Below are 18,974 nucleotides of genomic sequence, written 5' to 3' on the forward strand. Positions count from 1 at the left end.
TTTCACTTTCTTTATTTTTTATGCTGCGGACGCTTCGAAGGATCACCTTTCAGATCGATCGTTGCACTGAAAAAAATATTATTGTTCCCAAATCGGGAGTAAAAATTTATTTTTGGGCTGGAATTGGTCATGTTTTTTTTTAGAAACACAACCAATTCCAGAATTTTTAGAAAATTTGGGGGAACTTGAGAAATTTCTCTACGATTCTGTAGGAATTTTGGAGGCTCTTAAAAACCTCGAGGACTTTCAGGAAAATTTTAGATGTTCGGGAAAATGCCCGGAAAGGCTAGATGCTCTTATATTTCAGAAATGAAATTAAAATGTCTCCAACAGTGAAGATCCTCACAAACGTAAGATCCCAATCTGCACTCGCGCTACAATCCTCCATCCGAGGAAAGCAATCACACCAATATCCTTTCTCCCGTAATTTCTTCTTTCACATCCGCCTCCCCCTTCCCATAAACAATTTTCATTCCCCCGAATGATTCACTTTCTTTTTCACAATTCCCTCAAAAATCGTTTGTTTTCTATCGCAATAAGAGCCAGAGTCCTTCGGCCGTAGTTCACCTGCTCGTGAAAATGAAACGATTGAGATAAACCCCTTCCCCAGAGGAGAAAAAAATTTTTTTAAAAAGTGGGAGGCAAAACTCTCTCTCTGTCTCTCCTCGGGGGCCCAATGATCGTCGACTAGTGGTCAGTCAAACTTTCACGCTCCGCGTGAATATTCCAAAGCAGAACTCTCGGGCTGAATTTTCCTCATTTCCTTACCGAAGTATATCATGGAGATCGCCGATAAAGAAATCATTTTCCGTCACCGGATTTGAGCGGATGAAAAATTCCAGAGTTGAAGTGCGACCTAAAGTAATACCAGAGCTTAAACAATAAAAAGATGTATATTTTATTACAATAAATAATCCGTGAGTGGCGATTTGTAAGTGTTTTTAATCGTGAAACGAATATATTGTGAAATGTGGAGTAATTGTGATTATCACTGTACATTATTATTTAAATTCACGAAATTACTAGAATAAATGAATAATTAGGTGGAACGAAATAAATGAAAAATGAGATAGTAAAAAATAATTGGAGTGAGTTTGAAGTTTAAATAACCATGAATGAGTGGAGTTTGTTCATGTGAATTCAATGGAATCACTTTGCGATGATAAATGTCCCGATCAGTTTTTAATTTAGCATGACAAGGGATTATTTAACATAACAAAAACCAGAGGTGAATTGGCGAAAAGCCACTGCAAGAGGACAGAGTCTACTAGTTGTCATTGCATTCTATAAATTATCCCTGACTAGTGGCTGAAGACAGTATTTGCAGCGGTTTATCTGTCGAGCTTTCAGGGCATCCGTTTGTGAAGACAAAATGCTGAAGGATCTGATGATCATCCTGTGCTCTATCACTGGGTTTGCCAGTGGTTACAATGTACTCTTGGCTACTATGGGTGGCACCAAGTCACATACTGTACCATTTGTTGCGCTTGGCAGTGCTTTGAGGGTGAGAGGACACAATGTCACTCTCGTCAGTGCTTTTCCCGGGCCAGCAGCCAACAATGGACTACGGGAGATGGTGCCTTCCATTCTTGAGGTGGTTTTTTCAATTAATTTTCGATAAGGGATTTTCGAATCAGTTGAGTGAATGCCGGGATCAGATATTCGGGAATTGAATGGAGGGAAACAGGGTGGATTTTTACTCTCTTAGTCTGGTTGATTTGATGGGAAATTCTAGTGGATTTCGGGGGAACGCAGATCCTGGTAGTGCTTTTGTGAAGAATATTGTTTGGCATCATTGAGTGACATTCGAGGTTTTCAAAATTTGCTATGAAGCTCGGAAATACTTGAGTAGAGTCGCGGGAAAACCACTAGAATTTTCTACGAAATTCCCTGATTTTCCAATGTTATTTCTGTTCATTATTTAAACAAGATATCGGATATTTCTGCGGAAGAATCTTTCCCACTCCTCGACAAACTCCGAGATTGTTAAAAGTTCTGAGGGTAATGATGATTGTTGTGGGAGGATGAACACGAAGTGCACTGTCTAATTTTCAAAGTCGCAAAGACTAATTGAATCTTTCTGATAGGCCGGTAATTGTCGTGTCGGATAATTGTAAAATCAAGATTGCATAGTTTCACTACATAAAAAATTGAGTTCACGTTTTTCGCGCACTGGAAACTTGTCTCAATTCCGCTAACTTGAGGAGAAAATTTATATAATTTTTTTCGAAGAAATATTGCGTCTTAAAATTAGGAAAAAATAGATCAGCTTTTTTTTTGCAAGTGTCAAGAGAAATGTTCACCAGCGAAAAAAAAAGAGTCATATTGTCTCCCTTCACTCCTTAAATTTCCCCGCAATATCCATAAAACAGTATTTACTCTTTCTTGTCAAATGCAAATACACCTGAAGTGAAATATTTACGATGTTCTAAAAGGCTTACATCGGCAACTACACATCAGAATGGGATCTTGTTGGTGCGCGATACAGAAACGAGTTGCCACTTTCACCGTGGGATGCAATGCGATACGGCTGGGAGTCTTGCGAAGCACTATTGAGAGATGAGAGTTCAATTGCCGGACTGAGGAGACCCGAATTTTCCTCGGAGGATGCTCCGGAGCATTGGGACGTTGCCGTAATCGACGGAGCATTTCCAGAATGTCTCCTGGGAATTATCCACAGGGAAAATATACCGACCATGATGCTGAATACGGTGAGTTGATTAGCGAACCGACAAGATTGAACGGGGAATTGAAATGTCTCCCGAGATATTTTTGCACTTGAATGTCATTTATTTGTCGTGTGAGGAGACGAGAAAACAATGGAAAAATCACCTATTGATTTCGAGGGTTTGTTTGACTTTCAGGAAAAACAATCTTTATATTTTTCCGTCTGTTTAAATATAATTAGGAACGTGAGGACGCAGTTCCATTAATGTACGAGTGCATAGGATATAAACATGTTATTCTTTTAGTACCGGACATTATGTTTTTGATACGGAATCTTCTTTTCTCTCAGTTCATAAATTATTTATTACCTCGTACATGGGATGCGCAGTGGGCATACTAATCCTTTGGCCACAGCGCTATAGTGGATGGAGGAAAAGTGGAAACTTCGAGATGTTCAGGAAGTACCGTAATGGCTTCTTAAAGCTTTGAGATACGTTAAAAATGAAAGATGTGTACAACCCTCGGGCAGAAATCTAAAGGGCATGCCAATCTTTCCAATAAATCTATTGTGCGAAATTTCAAAAATTATTTGATCGAATATATTCCATGAAGTTCTTTCCCCCGGTTTTGGAAAATCCACAGAATTTTTTAGAAATCACTTTCGGGAATAGGGACCAACGACGCTCCACTTCATAAGAAAGCCAAATGCCATAAAAAATTCGAGAGTTTTGAATGGTTTCAGAAATTTAATTACAATGTTTCATCTTTTACTCCGGCCTCGTCGGAAGGGACATCATCGACACACCGATCTGATCAATTACGTGCCACATAACTGTACGCGTTTCGACAACTGTGGAGGGTGTCAACTCGTGTGTTTTATATCGACGCTCGGTAGATGCCGGCCGATAGTTGATTAATTGAATATTTATGTTGAAAGGCAGCCCCTAGTAATTTGGTGATGAATAGAATTGTAGTAGCTTGAGAAAGTCTCGAAGCGCCGCTCTTCCATGACTTTTCATAATTTAAAATAAGAATTATTGAATTAAATTCGGATGTATTTCAAAGGAATACAACTCTCCATTGGAAATTTGTCAATTTATTTCAGTCATATTTTCGTTGGAAATTGATGAGCTCAGGTATTCCGGCGAAAATATTTTAATCGAAAGAAATAACTCACCAGTTTTAAATATATTCTCTTTTAGAATGAGGGAAATATTTTCTCAATTAAAAAACTAGTCAATTTAACGAAATTTATGTCCTTCAAGTGAAGGATTCCCCTAGAGAAGTTATTTCTTTCTAGATCGGCCCAAGTCCGTCTCTCCGGGCAAAAAATACCAAGAATTTCCCAGTTGAATAAAATTTCACTGAGAAATATTCGCTCGGAACCGTTCATTGTCAACACGACTAAATGTGCAGAAATATGCAGAGTGTAACTTATTTCACGTTTGGTTAGTTCACGACTATTTCACGAAGAATTCTTCTTCATTTCTCTGAACTTAGTGAGATTGGTGGGTTCAGGTGGTTCCATCCAAGAGAGCGGGAAATTCCATTCTATTGAGAAGACGACAATTTATTTCGGTCGAATAACTCCACAGACGAAGAAATTTTCACTCAGTGAAACTTCTTCTCGGAATATCTTGAAAAGTTCAGGGGCATAACGGGCAACCCTGAGGCATGAGATCCCCGGTATGGAGAGAACATTCTTTGTTGATCAGATATTATTAAAAACATTGATTGATTGCAGGTTGCCCTGTACGAGGGCTCGATCTCGCTCCAGGGTAACCCCTCCCCGTGGTCGATCACCCCCTACTTCGGTCGTGGCTACACCCAGGATATGAACTATATGGAGAGGATCGTCAACGTCGCCTGTCTCTCCATTCTCAAATGCATGCACTGGTTCATGACCACAAACTACATTCAGCCGACGTTACGCAAATATTTGGGTGAGTTAATTAAGCGGATCCTCTTCGCGATATTCTTCCTCAGTTAATCATAGCTAGTGCATCCAGCTTGGTAGAGTTAAGGAAGCGGAAGAGGAAGTTCAGGGACACGCGGAGGCAGCAAGTTTGGACGAGCATGCAAGAGAGTGGAAAGAGCCGGCGAAATTCTAATCAACTTTGAATAAACATGTCTTTACATAAGATGATTCATGTAATCTTGAGGATGTCATGGGTTCCTTGTGGGGCTTTCGGGGGAAAAAAATGACGCGATTCGCCCGCGACGAGGTGTACGTAATAATCCAGAGATGTTATCATGAAGGAAGAATCAGGTGGAGAAATTCGAATATAAAAAATTGACGTAAAAGTTTTATCACCGATTTATTCTTCAAGATAAAATTAAAAAACCAAATATTGAACTGTACATTAGACGGGAATATTGTAAAGTTAATTTTGAACAATTACAAGAGCTACCGTTCGAAAGCCATAAAAAAATCTGGTAAAATTTCCATGACATCGCAAGACATCGAAAGCCAATAATTTCTGTCAACGATTTCACCTGATGATTCAGGGTACCAAGTGCCGGATGTTCGAGAACTAGTTTCGGAAGTGCCAGTGACCCTCCAGAACAGTCATTACGCAGTAGCAGACTCTCTCCCATATCTATCGAATGTTGTAAACGTCGCCTGCCTCCATTGTCGTCCACCCATGGGCCTGAGTCCCGATCTGGAATCATTTCTACGAAAAGGTACACCTCAAGAAATCCTAGAATTTTTCATTGAAAATTACGCAAGCAGTATCCTCTTCTAGTCTCTTATTTTTATTTCAAGCTGGACATACACACAAGGATTGAAAAAAAAAAAATAAACAAGATTGGATACTTGTAAATATTGACCCGGCTAATGGAAATATCCGTGGTATTGACGGACGGGAAAAAATCATGTATTTATGTTGATAGGATTTATATTTGTCTCCATGGGTTCGTCCGTGAGGGCCTCGGGAATGCCCGACAGCCTCAGGGAGATGTTTGTCGCGGCATTCGCGACTTTGCCGTTCAATGTCGTGTGGAAATGGGAAGGCGGAAAAATTGATAATTTACCGAGCAATATCAGAACCGGGGCGTGGTGGCCCCAGCAGGAGCTCCTGGGGCACAAGGATCTGAGGGGATTTGTGTCACATGGGGGACTGTTGTCACTCCACGAGGCAGCTTACCATGCTGCACCCACTCTTGTACTTCCTGTTTTCTGCGATCACGATGGAAATGCTGCTCAGGCTGGTATGTCTGAACATTTTAATTTTCTCCGTCGGTCTTTGGTATTTTTAATGAATTAATCCACCGCGGCCGAATGGCATAACTTCAGTGGTCCCAAAACTGTCAGTTCCTGTTGATTTCCCCGAAAGACTTTACTTTCTCTGTCATAAAGTTCCTTGAAATATCAGTGGAAGTATATAAAGAATAAATACACCTGAAATTTCCACCAAATGTTTGCACAGTGATCTCAACGGATTAAAACCAGAAAACTCTTGTTTGAGGATACGGTATATGCCGCAGTGTTCCATCAACACTCGTTCTTTTTGCTCCACATCGTCCTGGGCAATCCTCCCAAAGTGATTTCCATTGTGAGCCTTTTCGTGACAGAAAGAGGATTTCCGCATTCGTGCAATATACCGTGCCTGACGTTGTGAATGTAAAAAAAATCCGGAAAAAATTGCACGAACATCTGCGCAAAAATTATTCTGACTTCCTAGTCACTCATTTTCGTGTGGAATTTGCGTTAAAAATGGATTCTTGGATGAATGGAATGTTATATTGTATTGAATTTTTGAAGCACTTCGCTAATCTCGCAATCACGTGCACTTTTCTTGGAGAATTCACGTCGTGCGTGTATTTCACTTTTAAAAAATTGCATTACAATTTTTAGTTCAGGCGCAGATGTCAGAATGTCTCTCTTCCATCTGAATACTAGATGAATGTATTCACTAGCTTGCATGTATGAATCTATTACAATGTAAATCACCGCCGTGTCATTCGAAAGTAAATTTCATGAATTAGGGGAGAACGCAATGGTCAGGAATTTTTTGTTATTTTTATTATTCTTTTACAAAATGAGAAACAAAAAAAATCCTATTATGTTTCATATGTTTCCGCATAAGTTATGAACTCATTCAAAAAAATTTACTACCTCTTCTTGATTTGAAGATACGCCTGAAAAACTCAGTTAAAAGTTGGGTTGACTTACTCACTGAGTTTGTGGTGTCTAATAAATTTCATAGGGCCTCCGTAAAAATTTAATTCATAACGAAGAATGAGCAAAAAATGCCTCCGGAATTTTCCTTCTTCTTTTTCGTCTGCGATTTTCTCAGTAAAGTTAAAGCGAAGAACTCAATGAAAAAAAAACATGTCTCATTTTCCATGAATTTTGCGCACATGCCTCGTTGATTCAATTAATTAACCCACCTCCTGTAACTTGAAACGACAATTTTTCTATTTTTGCGAATTAAATACCTCCTAAATTACTGAACATTCTTTGCCCTCGAGTGTATGTATTTTCCAGTGACGAATAATAAAGGATTCCTGTTTGAGAACTGAATAATTAATTTACGAACTTTCCAGTTAACAGCGAGAAATGAACAATGAAAAATATGCAGCGACTGAGAGTTGAGGGTAATCAAAAGTTGAATTAAACTCCAGTTTTACATAATTCTTGCTGCACGTCATCGGTGACTTTTTAATATTTTTTTGCTGATGCTGAACTATTTGATCATTCGCTTTTGTAACATGTCAAGGGTCCACTGCAAGTTTTTTGAGGACACAATAGGAGTTACTTGTTGAAACTTCACGGAAGGGTAGCGACTGTTTGCGGATGACGGGGCAAAAAATTCACATGAGTTAAATAAATTTTCCGGTGATATTCATGAACAAATATTGAACGATTTCCAATATCACAGGACTTTGTGTGTTTACATTCAGATATACCGCGGTTCTGTTTCGCGTTTATTTTATGCGGTTATTGAATATTCGATTAGTTCTATTCATATGTAGAAAAAAATACGGCAGAATTTCCTATGGAATTTTCTATGGAAAATTCCTGCGAGGGAATCCCCACAAAAAATTTTCTCAAGAATTTTTCTAGATCTGCTCCTAGGACTTCTCATAAACGAAAGCTTGAAAAGTCTAGTTTCACCTCCACAAACCTCCCAGGAAATCATATCCATACACCTGTTACCTCATACAATAAAAGAATGAACCTGAGCCTAGAGATATTTCTGGAAACCGCGGAGTTCAACATTGAACCGGGCAATATCCACTTTAATTTCTAAATCATTTTTGAAAGTGGCTTAATTAAATTTCGGAAGTTGAGAGTGAGTCGAGAAGTTGTGGCCTACCTCATGATTAATTCATCTCACCTCATAACTAGTAACTTTAAATTTACTTTAAATAACTTCATCTATAAATTTTCCAACGGAGTCCGTTAAAAACTAATTGAAAATTCAATAGATATTCAATGCCACGTTCTATATAGAGTTTCGCACGTGTCGTATCTCTCTCTGCAGACAGCAGTTACAGGAGAATTTTCACGTCTCGCGTTATTCTTCTCCGAACGCGATGTGAAAAGCCTCCGAAGACTTGTCTTTCTGAAAGAATATGGAGATATCAAAAACTTCAATCCCTTAATGCAAAACCTTTCTCGATATGAATCGCTCCCCAACTGCACTCGCACCCTCCAAAAACACATCCGTTTCATCTCAGAGGAATTACAGATAACTCTCGGAAAACATTAATCCATTGACGCTAACTTTGTAATATAATTTTCTATAGACAAGAGTGAATAATGTTTTTTATATCGCAAAATAATATCGATGAACAAAAAATCTATCGATTCTTCCCCTGTCCAGAAAAATTGGGTTACGCTCGAGTAATAAATTTGGAAAATCTGTCAATAACTGGACTCCGCGAGGCAATTCTCAAAGTGGCATCTATCCGAGATAATCCATACAAAGAAGCTGCTAAAAGACGTAGTGCATTGTTGAAGGATCAACCGTTGAGCTCAAGCGAGCTTGCTATCTGGTGGGTCGAGTATGTTGCTAGACATCGTGGGGCCGAACACATGAAAAGCTCCACGAGGTAAGCCCTATCCTAATAATTCACGGGGAACTTCCTGCTAATCTCGACTGATTAATTGTTAATCTGTAATCTTATTCTATTTTGCAGGCACATGGGAGTTGTCAGGTATTACTCGATCGACGTACTGGCTTTTTATGCAGTTGCGATTGTACTGTTTGTCCAGGTATTTCGCATATTGCCGCGAAAAGCCTCACGGGGTGAGCAGAGGGTAAAAGGAAAGATTGACTGATATTATTTTTCTTGTAATTCTGTAGCAAAATGCGGAAATTAGACAAGTCAACTCTTTACAAGGGTTATCGCTGGGTTTTGGAAATTTTACGAGAATATTTTTTGCGGAATAAATTCTTTCAGTCAAAATTCTCATGTAAAAAACATCTGGTGGATAGAGCACAAGAATTACTTCATTCGTTTGTTTATCTTTGCGGAGGTACTGAGTTGATTTGTCTTTTGATCGTATCACTACTGACGTTTTTGTACATTTCCCTTATTCCAGTGAAATTAATTGTTTATTTATTAACAGAGATTGTACAATGTATTTTTGATGTATGTGACGGCTAATACATGAAAGATAAATGAAAAAAAAACAGGTTTGTTGATCTTGTTTATTTTTTTGCGCCAAATAAATTAAAACCCTTAGGAAAATTGATGGTTCCCATTGTTGAAGAGACAAAGATAGTTCTGCTGATAGTAGTATCGCCTAGCAGATGTACCCAACGTTGCAGAGACCGGAAGTATAATTATCTCGCAGAAAGGACTGTCTCATCGACGGCACCATTAACTCAGTCTTCAGAATGAGCTCAAAAAAGTATCTCCCAAAATATGCCCTCTGCTTGATTTTGTACATTTCAATTTGCCTTTTGGTGCTTCTCATCAAGATTAATCAGTCGTATAGCGAAAGATCAGTGAACCACGAGCCGAGCCATTTGAGTTTTCCAGTGACGTTGAGTGCCATTTCGATAGAATCGACGTATGATACATCAATCGATACGCAGGTAATTGAATCGTCCCTCCAGCGTATTGCCAGTGTTTGTGAGAAATATAATAAAACACCCAGTTTGGAGAGGAAACATTTTTTTCATGCTCCATCGCACAATGCGCTATTCTGCTGGATTCGAAAAGTTGCATCAACGAGCTTCACTAAAATGTTTGCGGAACTTCGGGGAATGCAGATCCACAGGGATTATTACAAGTAAATATTGTAAATGGATTTTTTTTCGCTTGCAATCGTTTTATTATTAGATTGCAATTTTTTTGAAATTATGGCAGGTAAAAGAGTCACGGGAAAGATTATGAAAATAATTTTTTTTTAATTGATACAATAATCAAATTGGCCATGTGGAAAATCATAGATTTGTTGTAGAAATTTCTGCAAAAAATGTTACGAGCAAATAACCAAAATTTCGTCATTTGAATTCCCAAATAAATTGGTCAATTTCGTTTTGCAACTTCCCTATTCACTTCGATCATCTCAAATGGGTCATAAATCGAGATTTACCGGATTCGATGGCATTTCCAAGTTTCTTTGTCAAGTATCAGAATGAGACCAGTTTTATCCAACTCGGGTAATTTCCTTCCGATACGAATGAGGGAGAGACATCGCCGTAGGCAAGTTGTAAGATTAAATTCGCCAATTCGAGTTGGGAAAAATTTTTCAATGAGCGTTCTCGCGTGTAGCAGATAAGGAAACTTTTATAAATGCTGCAGAAGATAAATTACTCCATCGAGGACTGCTGAAAATTCCGTTAGTCTCTGTCTAATTCAACTGACAAATTGCGCAGCTTCACTGTTCTTTTTTCCAGAAAAAGTTCAATACAAATTATTATGTAGAATAAAATGAGATTATAGCTTTCTATATAGCGTTTTCTGTACGCATTCCTTGTCACGAATTTTAATTTTTTTCTTAAGTTCTGCTCTAATAATTTTTTTCATGCCAGTTTAATTTTAAAAAAATATTCCGTTATTTAGGAGAAGTGAGTCATTATCCCCCGAGACTGTAGAAGAGTTACTAAACTTGATAGACGACATGGAAATATTTAAATTCCTAGCCGTCCGTCATCCTTTCGAGCGGCTGGTGTCCTCCTACAGGAGTAGAATCGAGGATAACTCCAAGTATAGCGCCCAGGCCTGGATGTTTGCCCCGCAAATATTCTCCGTAACCCGCCCTGAGCTTTTCCATTTCAACGAAACAATTCAAAGTCCAATGCAGCGAATATTCCATAACAATAGAAGGTAAATCATATATGACCCTCCCACAATAACGACTCCCAAATATTCATGACTTTCTTGTCGATACGGGAAATGGAAAAAATTATAATAAGCTAGATCAGCGCGTCCAACTTTTTTTCATTTCCTAAAATGTAAATATCCCATTTGTATTTTGACCTCCTGTAACTTACAGTCGAAACCTGGATGCGAAAAAAATTAATTAATTAATATGGATGTATGGGACTATCCAAAACGTTTACATTTCAGATTGAAAATTGTCCCAACATTCGAGGAGTTCGTGCGATGGCTGCTGAAACAATCGGACGAGAATGAAGACGAGCACTGGAGTCCATATCACTCTCACTGTTCAATATGTCAAATGCATTTCGATTATGTTCTGAAACTTGATGATGCATCGATTCAAGAATTTCACAGTATTTTTAGGAAACTCAATCCCACAGGGAAGAGAGAAAACTTGATGAAACTGGGGCAAACGCGTGGGGGTTCGACGAATTTTAAACGTACTTGCAATTATTTATCGACACTGACTGTGGATACAATAGAGAAATTGTACGAGCGCTATAGGTTCGACTTTGACATGTTTGATTACAGCCTGCGTACATACGAGGCGTGCAAGAGACTCTAGACTTGTTGTTATTCCGAAAAAATAATGGCTTTCCTTTCGCAATTTCGTTTTTTCATCTCGTTATTCTCGGCGCTGGGTAATATTTCATGAAATAAAGATAAAAATATTTTAAATAATGGCGTGCAAGCTCGTTATTCTACGAAACTGTACCATTTAATTATTTCCACATCCAGAAATGAAATCGAAGTGTCATTTTACTACTTTAAAAATTAAAAAATCAAATATCTGCCCTCACTGAATATTTTTGCATCGAGTATTCGCAACGTTAGGGCCTCATAAAGATTAAAAAAACGATATTCATACAAATGGAAGTGATTTATTCATCTCATTTCAAATCTCCCCTACACATATTCTTAAACACTGCATAATTCCGCTCCCACGGTCATGAAAGAAAAAAAAAAACGTGTCTATGTATCAAAAGAAAACTTACAAAAAATATCGAGGACGATCCTTGTCCTCTTCAATTAGATGAATTAAGTTTCTTCATAGGCGAAACGGTAACCTCGTTGCTCTCATCGAATACAATCTGGCACTCGTCATCGGTGGAGGTTCTCGCCCTCTTCTGCGGGGTCTTAACCCCCGGGAGTTTCTCGCTCTTCCCCCCATCGTCGACAATGCAGCAATCATCATCATCAGCACTAGGACGCTCAGTCCTTCGTTTTTTAATGCTAGGAACGTCCTTGACATGTGGTTCAGTCTTCCTTTTCTTCGCAGTCACTTCATCAGGGATCTGATAAGGCTCGACGTCGACCTCAACGCAATCATCCTCATCAACATCATCAACTTGTCCATTAGAAGTCGACGGTTTCTCTTCTTTCGTCTCCTCCTCTTTCGGCTTCAAGTCCTTCTCGTCGGCGACAACCAAGAAATCCGGTTCATCACCCCTCGAGGAAGGCTTGTCTCGGTGCACGACAGTAACAGTGAGCGAGTAATTCTGCTGAAAATCATCGACTTTGAGAATAGTCCCATCCTTGACCCCAAGCTCCTCAAGTATTTTGCCGTTGTTCTCCTCAGTCTCTCCTTCCTCGGAGCTTATCAACACAATTCCTTTGCCATCGACCATGACATCTGGCTCGATCATATTGAGGCGTCCCTTGAGCACTACTTCATCCAACTCGGCTATTGTCATCTTCGTCGTGTCAACAGCTAGAACAGCAGACGGTGTGGGAGCACAGACATAGCACTTTGGATTCGATGGATTAACGTATTTCTCCGGCACTAATAATTGACCCCTGTGATTGGGTCGTGGCCTGAGGTAAACTGATTTACAGTCCTCGAACAAACCCCTCAGAATTCGGAACGCATGGAGAATAACTACACCAGCGACAATTGCATTTGTCGTAGCAATGGCTGGAATTATATTTCCAGCCATTGATTTAACGTCAAATCTCGATTTCTGGGGAATACCGAAGATGTGGGCTCTTATATTGGCACAAGCTGCGACAAAATCCATTGCGTCTTGGTCATCCTTGTCCCAGACCAAGTGATCGTTTGGTGATTTTTCCCTCAACACTTCGAGATTCTTTTTCAAATTTTTCAGAGCATTGGAGAAGACCTCCGAACACTTTGCGATGCTCCACTTCTGCTGATCCTTGAGCCCTGTCTCATCTGCTGTCTCCTTGCTACAACCAGCCACCACGTCGGGGAGATTCTTCCAGTCCAGAGGTGTCGGTGGTCTCCTCTTCTTCCAAAGATTGTCCATCGAGAGCAGGTATTTAATGTCATCGTGGAAGAGTTTATTGAAGAGCTTCTCAGGATCGTAACCACTGGCCTGCGCCCAGAGACGTGTGGAGACTCTCTCGACGTTTCCTTTGTCGTTTGATTCTGACGTTAAGGCGTCTTCTCCAGCCTTATCGCCCGCTGCCTCTGGATCCGCTGTATCCGGGGAGACATCCTGGTCGGGATCCTCTTCACCGAACAGCTGGTTGAACAGGTGTTTCGACCAGACAATACAATGTATTGGCTCGCTCGGGGTGTTTCTGATTGTGCAACCTGGGAAGGTCTTCTGCGTGGGCTTTGGTAGGCACTCATAGCAGAGAGTGAGACCTTTTTTTATCAGTTCAACTTGGCCATCATAACCCGCCGTGCCAGACTCGATTAGGGGTATGTCTGCCGCGAGGCACATTCGATTCACGTGATTACGTGCCGCACGATTGTCTAGGGCATTCATCACGAGGGAAAATCTTTTGAAGAAAGAGAGACCGTAGTCCGAGCTGCGACAGAAAAGGGGATGTTACGTTTAATTGGGGGAGAGCAAAATTTTATGCTGGAATTAGTCGTCATTAAGACAGTGCGCGCTGTCACGTGGGGAATAGCAGAGTGCTGTTGTAATAAGTCACGGGTATATTTCCTGATGGTTGTCTACAATGTCTCTGGACATTTCATCAAGATGGAAAGGATTTAGTTACTAATTACGTAGGAATTAATGAAATTTCATGCAATTTTGGAAGGAAAGGGCGTAAAGCTCTTTCTACAGTGGACAAAAATTATCTTTGACAGTTCGTGTTTACATTAGTGATTAATAATAACCGACTCGTTAGGTACTTCTACCGTTCGATTTCTGAATTTTCATGAGCGCGTATTACATGCAGGAAATTATGAATTAATTTGCCCCATTATTATCATCTGTGCGGTTGTCCTTTCCGAAACTTTCCTCGTTTGGCTTCTGCTCTCTCGATAAACGCGTAGATGAAAATTATGAAAAAATACTCGTTGGTAGTCTCATCTCCCCTAAATTAGTTTCACCAGAGAGTGGAAGGGGAGAAGAGAGTTCAGCATAAACTTGACGAACTTTAACATAAACCAAGTAATTCAGTGGTTTCGGAAAGATTTCCGTAGAGAAATTTTCGTAATTAATTCAGTGAATGGAAATTTTATGATTAAATATTGATGACTGAAATCTCGGGGGACTTCCGAGGCACTAGAACTTTTCTCGGAATTTTAAGTAAAACCAATAAGTCAATTATGCGGGGATATTCAAATTCACGATCTAAAGTCGATGAAGATCCTCCTCCCAACTTCATGTTATTTCGAAACTTAATTCGGTAAATGACGGGTTAAAATATGAGAATGGATCCTATCAGTAGGATAATTTCATTTGATGGGTGGGATAGTCGAAATGTGATGAACGATGTGAAACGTTGTACTCGATTCGTCCTGGGAATGGCACTGATCATGTATTTTTTTCGAGTTTTAAAAGTACTTACGACGTGATGTTATCATGATACGACACTATTTTAACATCAGGATTGAACGTCAACGCCGTTTCACGTGCCACCGCAGACTTGGACTTCCCCACGTGTTGTTTTTGGAACAAAAACTGTCGATTCAAGTTGCTGACATCAATTGTGTCTAGATCAAGCTGAAAGGTAAGCGCAAGTGATAAATACTGTGGAATTGTCAGAGAGAACGACAGAAATGTCAAGGATTTCTGTGCCACAACATCCCCATCGGGACGCGGCAAATGTATTAACCCCTTAAACTCAATATTTATACTCACAATTTCGATGTCTTTGAAGCCAGTCATCACGAGATTTTTTAGGATCTCGCAGCCTATGCCACCAGCTCCGATAACCAAGACTTTACTCTGTAAAATAGCATCCTGCAAATCCTTGCGAAAAACACCGTTTACACTTGCGGCCATTTTTACACGGACTAAACATGCACAGGCATGCTCCCGGAATTTCGTGCGTCATGTAGGAACTTTCTGGCGCACCTAGGGGTTTTTTTGGTCAGTTTGGCTAGACTAGAAAATCGATTAGAAACAACTTCAGTTGTGTTGAAATCAAGTTTAAATATTTCGCTACATCCAGACGTGCCAAAAACCCACCTAACCTCCAAATTTTTCGCGATCTTTTTTTCTATGGTTTATAAAAATGTCCAAACTCCCAAGCTTCTGCAGTTAATATAAACAATTCAATGTCCGACTTCCCTCCTCGAATCTCAAATCCTAGGGATTTCCCAAATGAATCTAACTCTCGACTCTCCCCCAACTTCACAGTATACACTGTGCACTCAGGAACCCCGGTGCCTTAAAAATGTAAAAACTCCAAAGAACATGAATTAACAAATGCTGCTGATTGTAACAACATCATCACATTCAACTGACACACCTCCAAGGCATTGAAAAATAACCGTAAGTCCCCGCTGCTCTAACAACTCATGCAATGACCCACTGTAATGACCAAATCGTCTCAATATTTCTTGCAATTCCCAGAAACAAAAAAAAAATGAGCAAACTCCTAAAATTCGTGACTCTCCAGATGAATAAGAATGGCACGGTCAACAGTTTTAATAAGCAGGGCTGCTATTTCCCGAAGGCCTTCTATAATATCTACAGAGGTATTCCTGGCAGGCTACAAAATCCCAAAGTAGAAGCAGCTCTGCGGAAGAGCGATAAAATTCCCCCCGAATTCAAGCTGATTTATCGAAGCACCATGACGAATTACGTTTACTGCTTCTACCCACTGTCGATATTGTCCTATGCTCTCGTAGGCTTTGGCTATTACTACTTTAAATTTTACCTGACAAACATATCGTATCCAATATCATCAGACCTGGCTCCAGTCACCTACAAGGACTCTTACCAAGTACAAATAACGATGGTATTCTACCTCGTAATGAACACATTTACATTGTACCTTCTGCGGAGGACCCCCATACGAATCTGGTTGGATAGCTCCAAGGGAGAGTACAGGATGATCCTTATTCGTACCCTGCCACCATTTAAGAAACAACTCTCCTTCAAGTCTGGGGAAGTCACGAGGAAGCACATGGATCCTCGACATTCGCTTCAAGAAATATCGCATCGATACAAAAGGAGATTTTATAACATCACTATGGTGGCCTTTAGGACTCCTGCCGACTATTATGACATGGTTGGCTACTCTTCGAAGTTAGAGGACTAATTGTATAAAATTTATTTGAATTAAATGAATGGTGTCATTTATTACCACCTGGTTGAGTTAAGTTTTTCATTGAGTGGATAGTTATTTTATTTATGATTAAGCTAATAATTAGCGTCTCCGAAAATTTCCTGTGATAACTATTTGACACAGAATTTCAATCTCTGGAGAAGTCTTTAATAATTTCCGGAATTCTCTCCTTCCTCATGGCTAAAAAATCTCACTGAATTGAAGCCCGAATTCCTTCGAAGTCTATTCGCAAGCTCACATGAAATGAAATCTATCTCATCCACCACTTTAATTTAATAGGGATGGTTTCTAATCTTGCTGATGGATTTCTATTTCTTTCAATTGAACAGATCGTGGTCCAGATTCCTCCAGCAATCAGTGAATTGGAACGAAAGGTCAGCAGACGAAATAAATATAATACCCATCGTACTTGAACCTACTCTATCTCGTTTAATAATTCTAGATAAAATTTACACTTACTTATATGTAGTTATGAATACATAAAAAAATAGCGAAAAATTTACAATTCCTTAAATTAATTGAAAGCTTTCTTACACCGTGCAGGGATCTGAGTATTTGCAGATAAATTCGTAGGGTAATTTTTTCACACAACCCTCGTCCGTCAGGAGTTCAACATCGACTCTGAAGTCCCCCATGCGAACTCTCCTTATAATTCCCTTACACCCCTTGTACTTTCCCTGGATGATAAGCACCTCTCTTCCTATGGCTGGTATCACAGTTTCCAGGTGCTCCTGGTCCAATTTCACGACGTGACCTCCGACCTCTTCTGGTGATGTCAACTTGATCTTCCCGACGTATCCGGACTCCAGTACTGGGGACTGAACGACACCTTTTGCTTTGTAGTATTTTTGCCCCAGTGTTTTTGTTATTATTTTCACTATCAATCCTTCCTGGAGCCATCCACCTGCAGAGGCTGTAAGGAGATTCATTAATCGAGGGCATAGAATATAAATAGTAAGGGTAAAAATAGGAAATATTTTTTTAAAGTGAAATTTGAAATAATTCATGAAAAGGTTAATCAAGTAGACAGAAAGTAACTACCAGATGTCGACGCCTGTACCTCTGCTGCCTCAGAGCCCCTCCGTCCTCGTTTAGCTTCCTGCGGATTGTCATCGTAAGCTTCGTGGGCTCGCTTTACACTTATCTCGGATCGGCATTCACTGGGAGCTCGATGGTTATCACAGTCATCCTCCGACTGTGGCTCTTCCTTGACTGTTAAGGTAGCAGAGGATTCCCCTCGCTTGGGCGGTGGGGCCAGTGGTGGTCCCATCAGTTTCGGTTTTAACTTGAGCTTCATGTCGAGAATTAGGGGTCCATCCTCTTCGGACCGCTCGAGAGGAGCCGGTGTGTCCTCTTGGGAGACCGAATTCTCCTGACGTCCTTGTTCCACCTGTTTCTCAATGAAGTACATCAGACGCTCTTCATCGTCCTTGTCCATTTTTTCTTTCTTGGCTTTCTTCTCTTGAAGGGCGAGGGTCTCCGGGTCACGATCAATGTATGTGACGAACCATCCTGGGCGTAAAAATCATTGGTGAAAAGAGAATCAATAGGTTTATTCTAGATAACTCCCAGATGAAATTAACAAATCGAGTAATATGATAAACAGAATTATATTATTTTACCTTTCTCAGTCTCATCAACAACGCACTTGCCAGTCCTCCCTAACCACTTGACGAACGCGGTCAGACTTAGCCAAATAGTCGCATTCATGTGAACATGACCTCTGTCAGCGATGTAGTCCTGGTAGACCCTGTTGGCTGCTACTCGTCGCGTTCCAAACTGTCTCTTCAATAGATGCAAGTAGCCCTGGGAGAACTCCTGGGAAAACTGGTCCATGAACTTGTGGGCATTGTCAGCAAACAGGAGGAGCTGTCTGTGATGAGACTCCGACATTGTGTGACACTTGAAGCCATTCTCGTCTCGACACTGCTTCTCACACATTTGGCAGTACCATCGGAGCTTTTGAAGGCCTTTTGACTTGATTTTGTTGGCGATGTATTTCGGTGTTCCAGGCTCATGCTTACCCATTCTTCAGTCCTTCAATTCAATTTGATTTGATTTGAAATTCAAAAACACAGAAATTATATTTAAATAAAAACCACTGTTGACAGCTACTTTATAGGTTAAACGTGATTCGAGACGTAAATAAAGTCTCTCAGAACTCAGTTCAACAACGCTCCCATGGGAATACGGAGATTCATTTTTCGGTCGCACGATTCACATTGAAATCGTTACATATTGATGAAATAAATCCATTTACTTTGCCGATCATAAATCTTAAACACAATGTTGCACCTTACCTAGATACGGGGACTAACCTAACCCGACAGTTCGGGTAATAAACGGCAGCGCAGCGGCACTCGGGTTTATGGACAATTCAGTTCATTCGCGTTGCATGAAATTCTCGTATAAAATCTTGCGAAGAATATCCATTTATTAATTGCGTCATCGTATCACAA

General features: G+C 40.0%; 5 protein-coding genes and 1 long non-coding RNA gene across 8 annotated transcripts; 3 read left to right on the forward strand and 3 right to left on the reverse strand.

Annotated features, from left to right (window-relative positions):
- The first annotated feature begins 22 nt into the window (after positions 1-22).
- LOC135163021 (UDP-glucosyltransferase 2-like) lies at positions 23-9,324 on the forward strand. The gene is made up of 7 exons (XM_064122129.1): positions 23-1,594; positions 2,436-2,711; positions 4,412-4,610; positions 5,176-5,352; positions 5,563-5,880; positions 8,502-8,730; positions 8,818-9,324. The coding sequence occupies exons 1-7, from the start codon at positions 1,373-1,375 to the stop codon at positions 8,957-8,959; spliced, it is 1,563 nt and encodes a 520-aa protein (XP_063978199.1). The 5' UTR covers positions 23-1,372; the 3' UTR covers positions 8,960-9,324.
- On the reverse strand, positions 4,971-6,698 carry LOC135163043 (uncharacterized). Its single transcript, XR_010299058.1, has 2 exons — positions 6,071-6,698; positions 4,971-5,986 (listed from the first exon to the last, which is right to left on the reverse strand). It is a non-coding gene; the product is annotated as an uncharacterized LOC135163043 (long non-coding RNA).
- A 150-nt stretch (positions 9,325-9,474) lies between the features above and the next one.
- On the forward strand, positions 9,475-11,697 carry LOC135163031 (carbohydrate sulfotransferase 11-like). Its single transcript, XM_064122154.1, has 3 exons — positions 9,475-9,919; positions 10,696-10,959; positions 11,203-11,697. Exons 1-3 carry the CDS (start codon positions 9,522-9,524, stop codon positions 11,579-11,581), a joined length of 1,041 nt encoding a protein of 346 aa, XP_063978224.1. The 5' UTR covers positions 9,475-9,521; the 3' UTR covers positions 11,582-11,697.
- A 184-nt stretch (positions 11,698-11,881) lies between these two features.
- LOC135163016 (SUMO-activating enzyme subunit 2) lies at positions 11,882-15,318 on the reverse strand. Its single transcript, XM_064122120.1, has 3 exons — positions 15,081-15,318; positions 14,788-14,942; positions 11,882-13,794 (listed from the first exon to the last, which is right to left on the reverse strand). The coding sequence occupies exons 1-3, from the start codon at positions 15,222-15,224 to the stop codon at positions 12,042-12,044; spliced, it is 2,052 nt and encodes a 683-aa protein (XP_063978190.1). The 5' UTR covers positions 15,225-15,318; the 3' UTR covers positions 11,882-12,041.
- Positions 15,319-15,467: 149 nt separating this feature from the next.
- Positions 15,468-16,535, forward strand: LOC135163039 (uncharacterized). The gene is made up of 2 exons (XM_064122166.1): positions 15,468-15,716; positions 15,798-16,535. The coding sequence occupies exon 2, from the start codon at positions 15,811-15,813 to the stop codon at positions 16,486-16,488; it is 678 nt and encodes a 225-aa protein (XP_063978236.1). The 5' UTR covers positions 15,468-15,716; positions 15,798-15,810; the 3' UTR covers positions 16,489-16,535.
- A 386-nt stretch (positions 16,536-16,921) lies between these two features.
- LOC135163028 (DNA/RNA-binding protein KIN17-like) lies at positions 16,922-18,956 on the reverse strand. 3 transcript variants are annotated; one of them, XM_064122150.1, is made up of 4 exons: positions 18,816-18,956; positions 18,138-18,552; positions 17,557-18,027; positions 16,922-17,428 (listed from the first exon to the last, which is right to left on the reverse strand). In XM_064122150.1, exons 2-4 carry the CDS (start codon positions 18,541-18,543, stop codon positions 17,046-17,048), a joined length of 1,260 nt encoding a protein of 419 aa, XP_063978220.1. In that variant the 5' UTR covers positions 18,544-18,552; positions 18,816-18,956; the 3' UTR covers positions 16,922-17,045. The 3 variants fall into 3 exon arrangements, with proteins under 3 accessions (XP_063978220.1, XP_063978219.1, XP_063978218.1); XM_064122149.1 differs by lacking the exon at positions 18,816-18,956 and adding an exon at positions 18,631-18,771; XM_064122148.1 differs by lacking the exon at positions 18,816-18,956 and having other exon boundaries at positions 18,138-18,706.
- Between the last annotated feature and the right edge of the window lie 18 nt (positions 18,957-18,974).

This window comes from Diachasmimorpha longicaudata, chromosome 5 (genome assembly GCF_034640455.1).
Source record: "Diachasmimorpha longicaudata isolate KC_UGA_2023 chromosome 5, iyDiaLong2, whole genome shotgun sequence".
NCBI classification, from domain to species: Eukaryota; Metazoa; Arthropoda; class Insecta; order Hymenoptera; family Braconidae; genus Diachasmimorpha; species Diachasmimorpha longicaudata.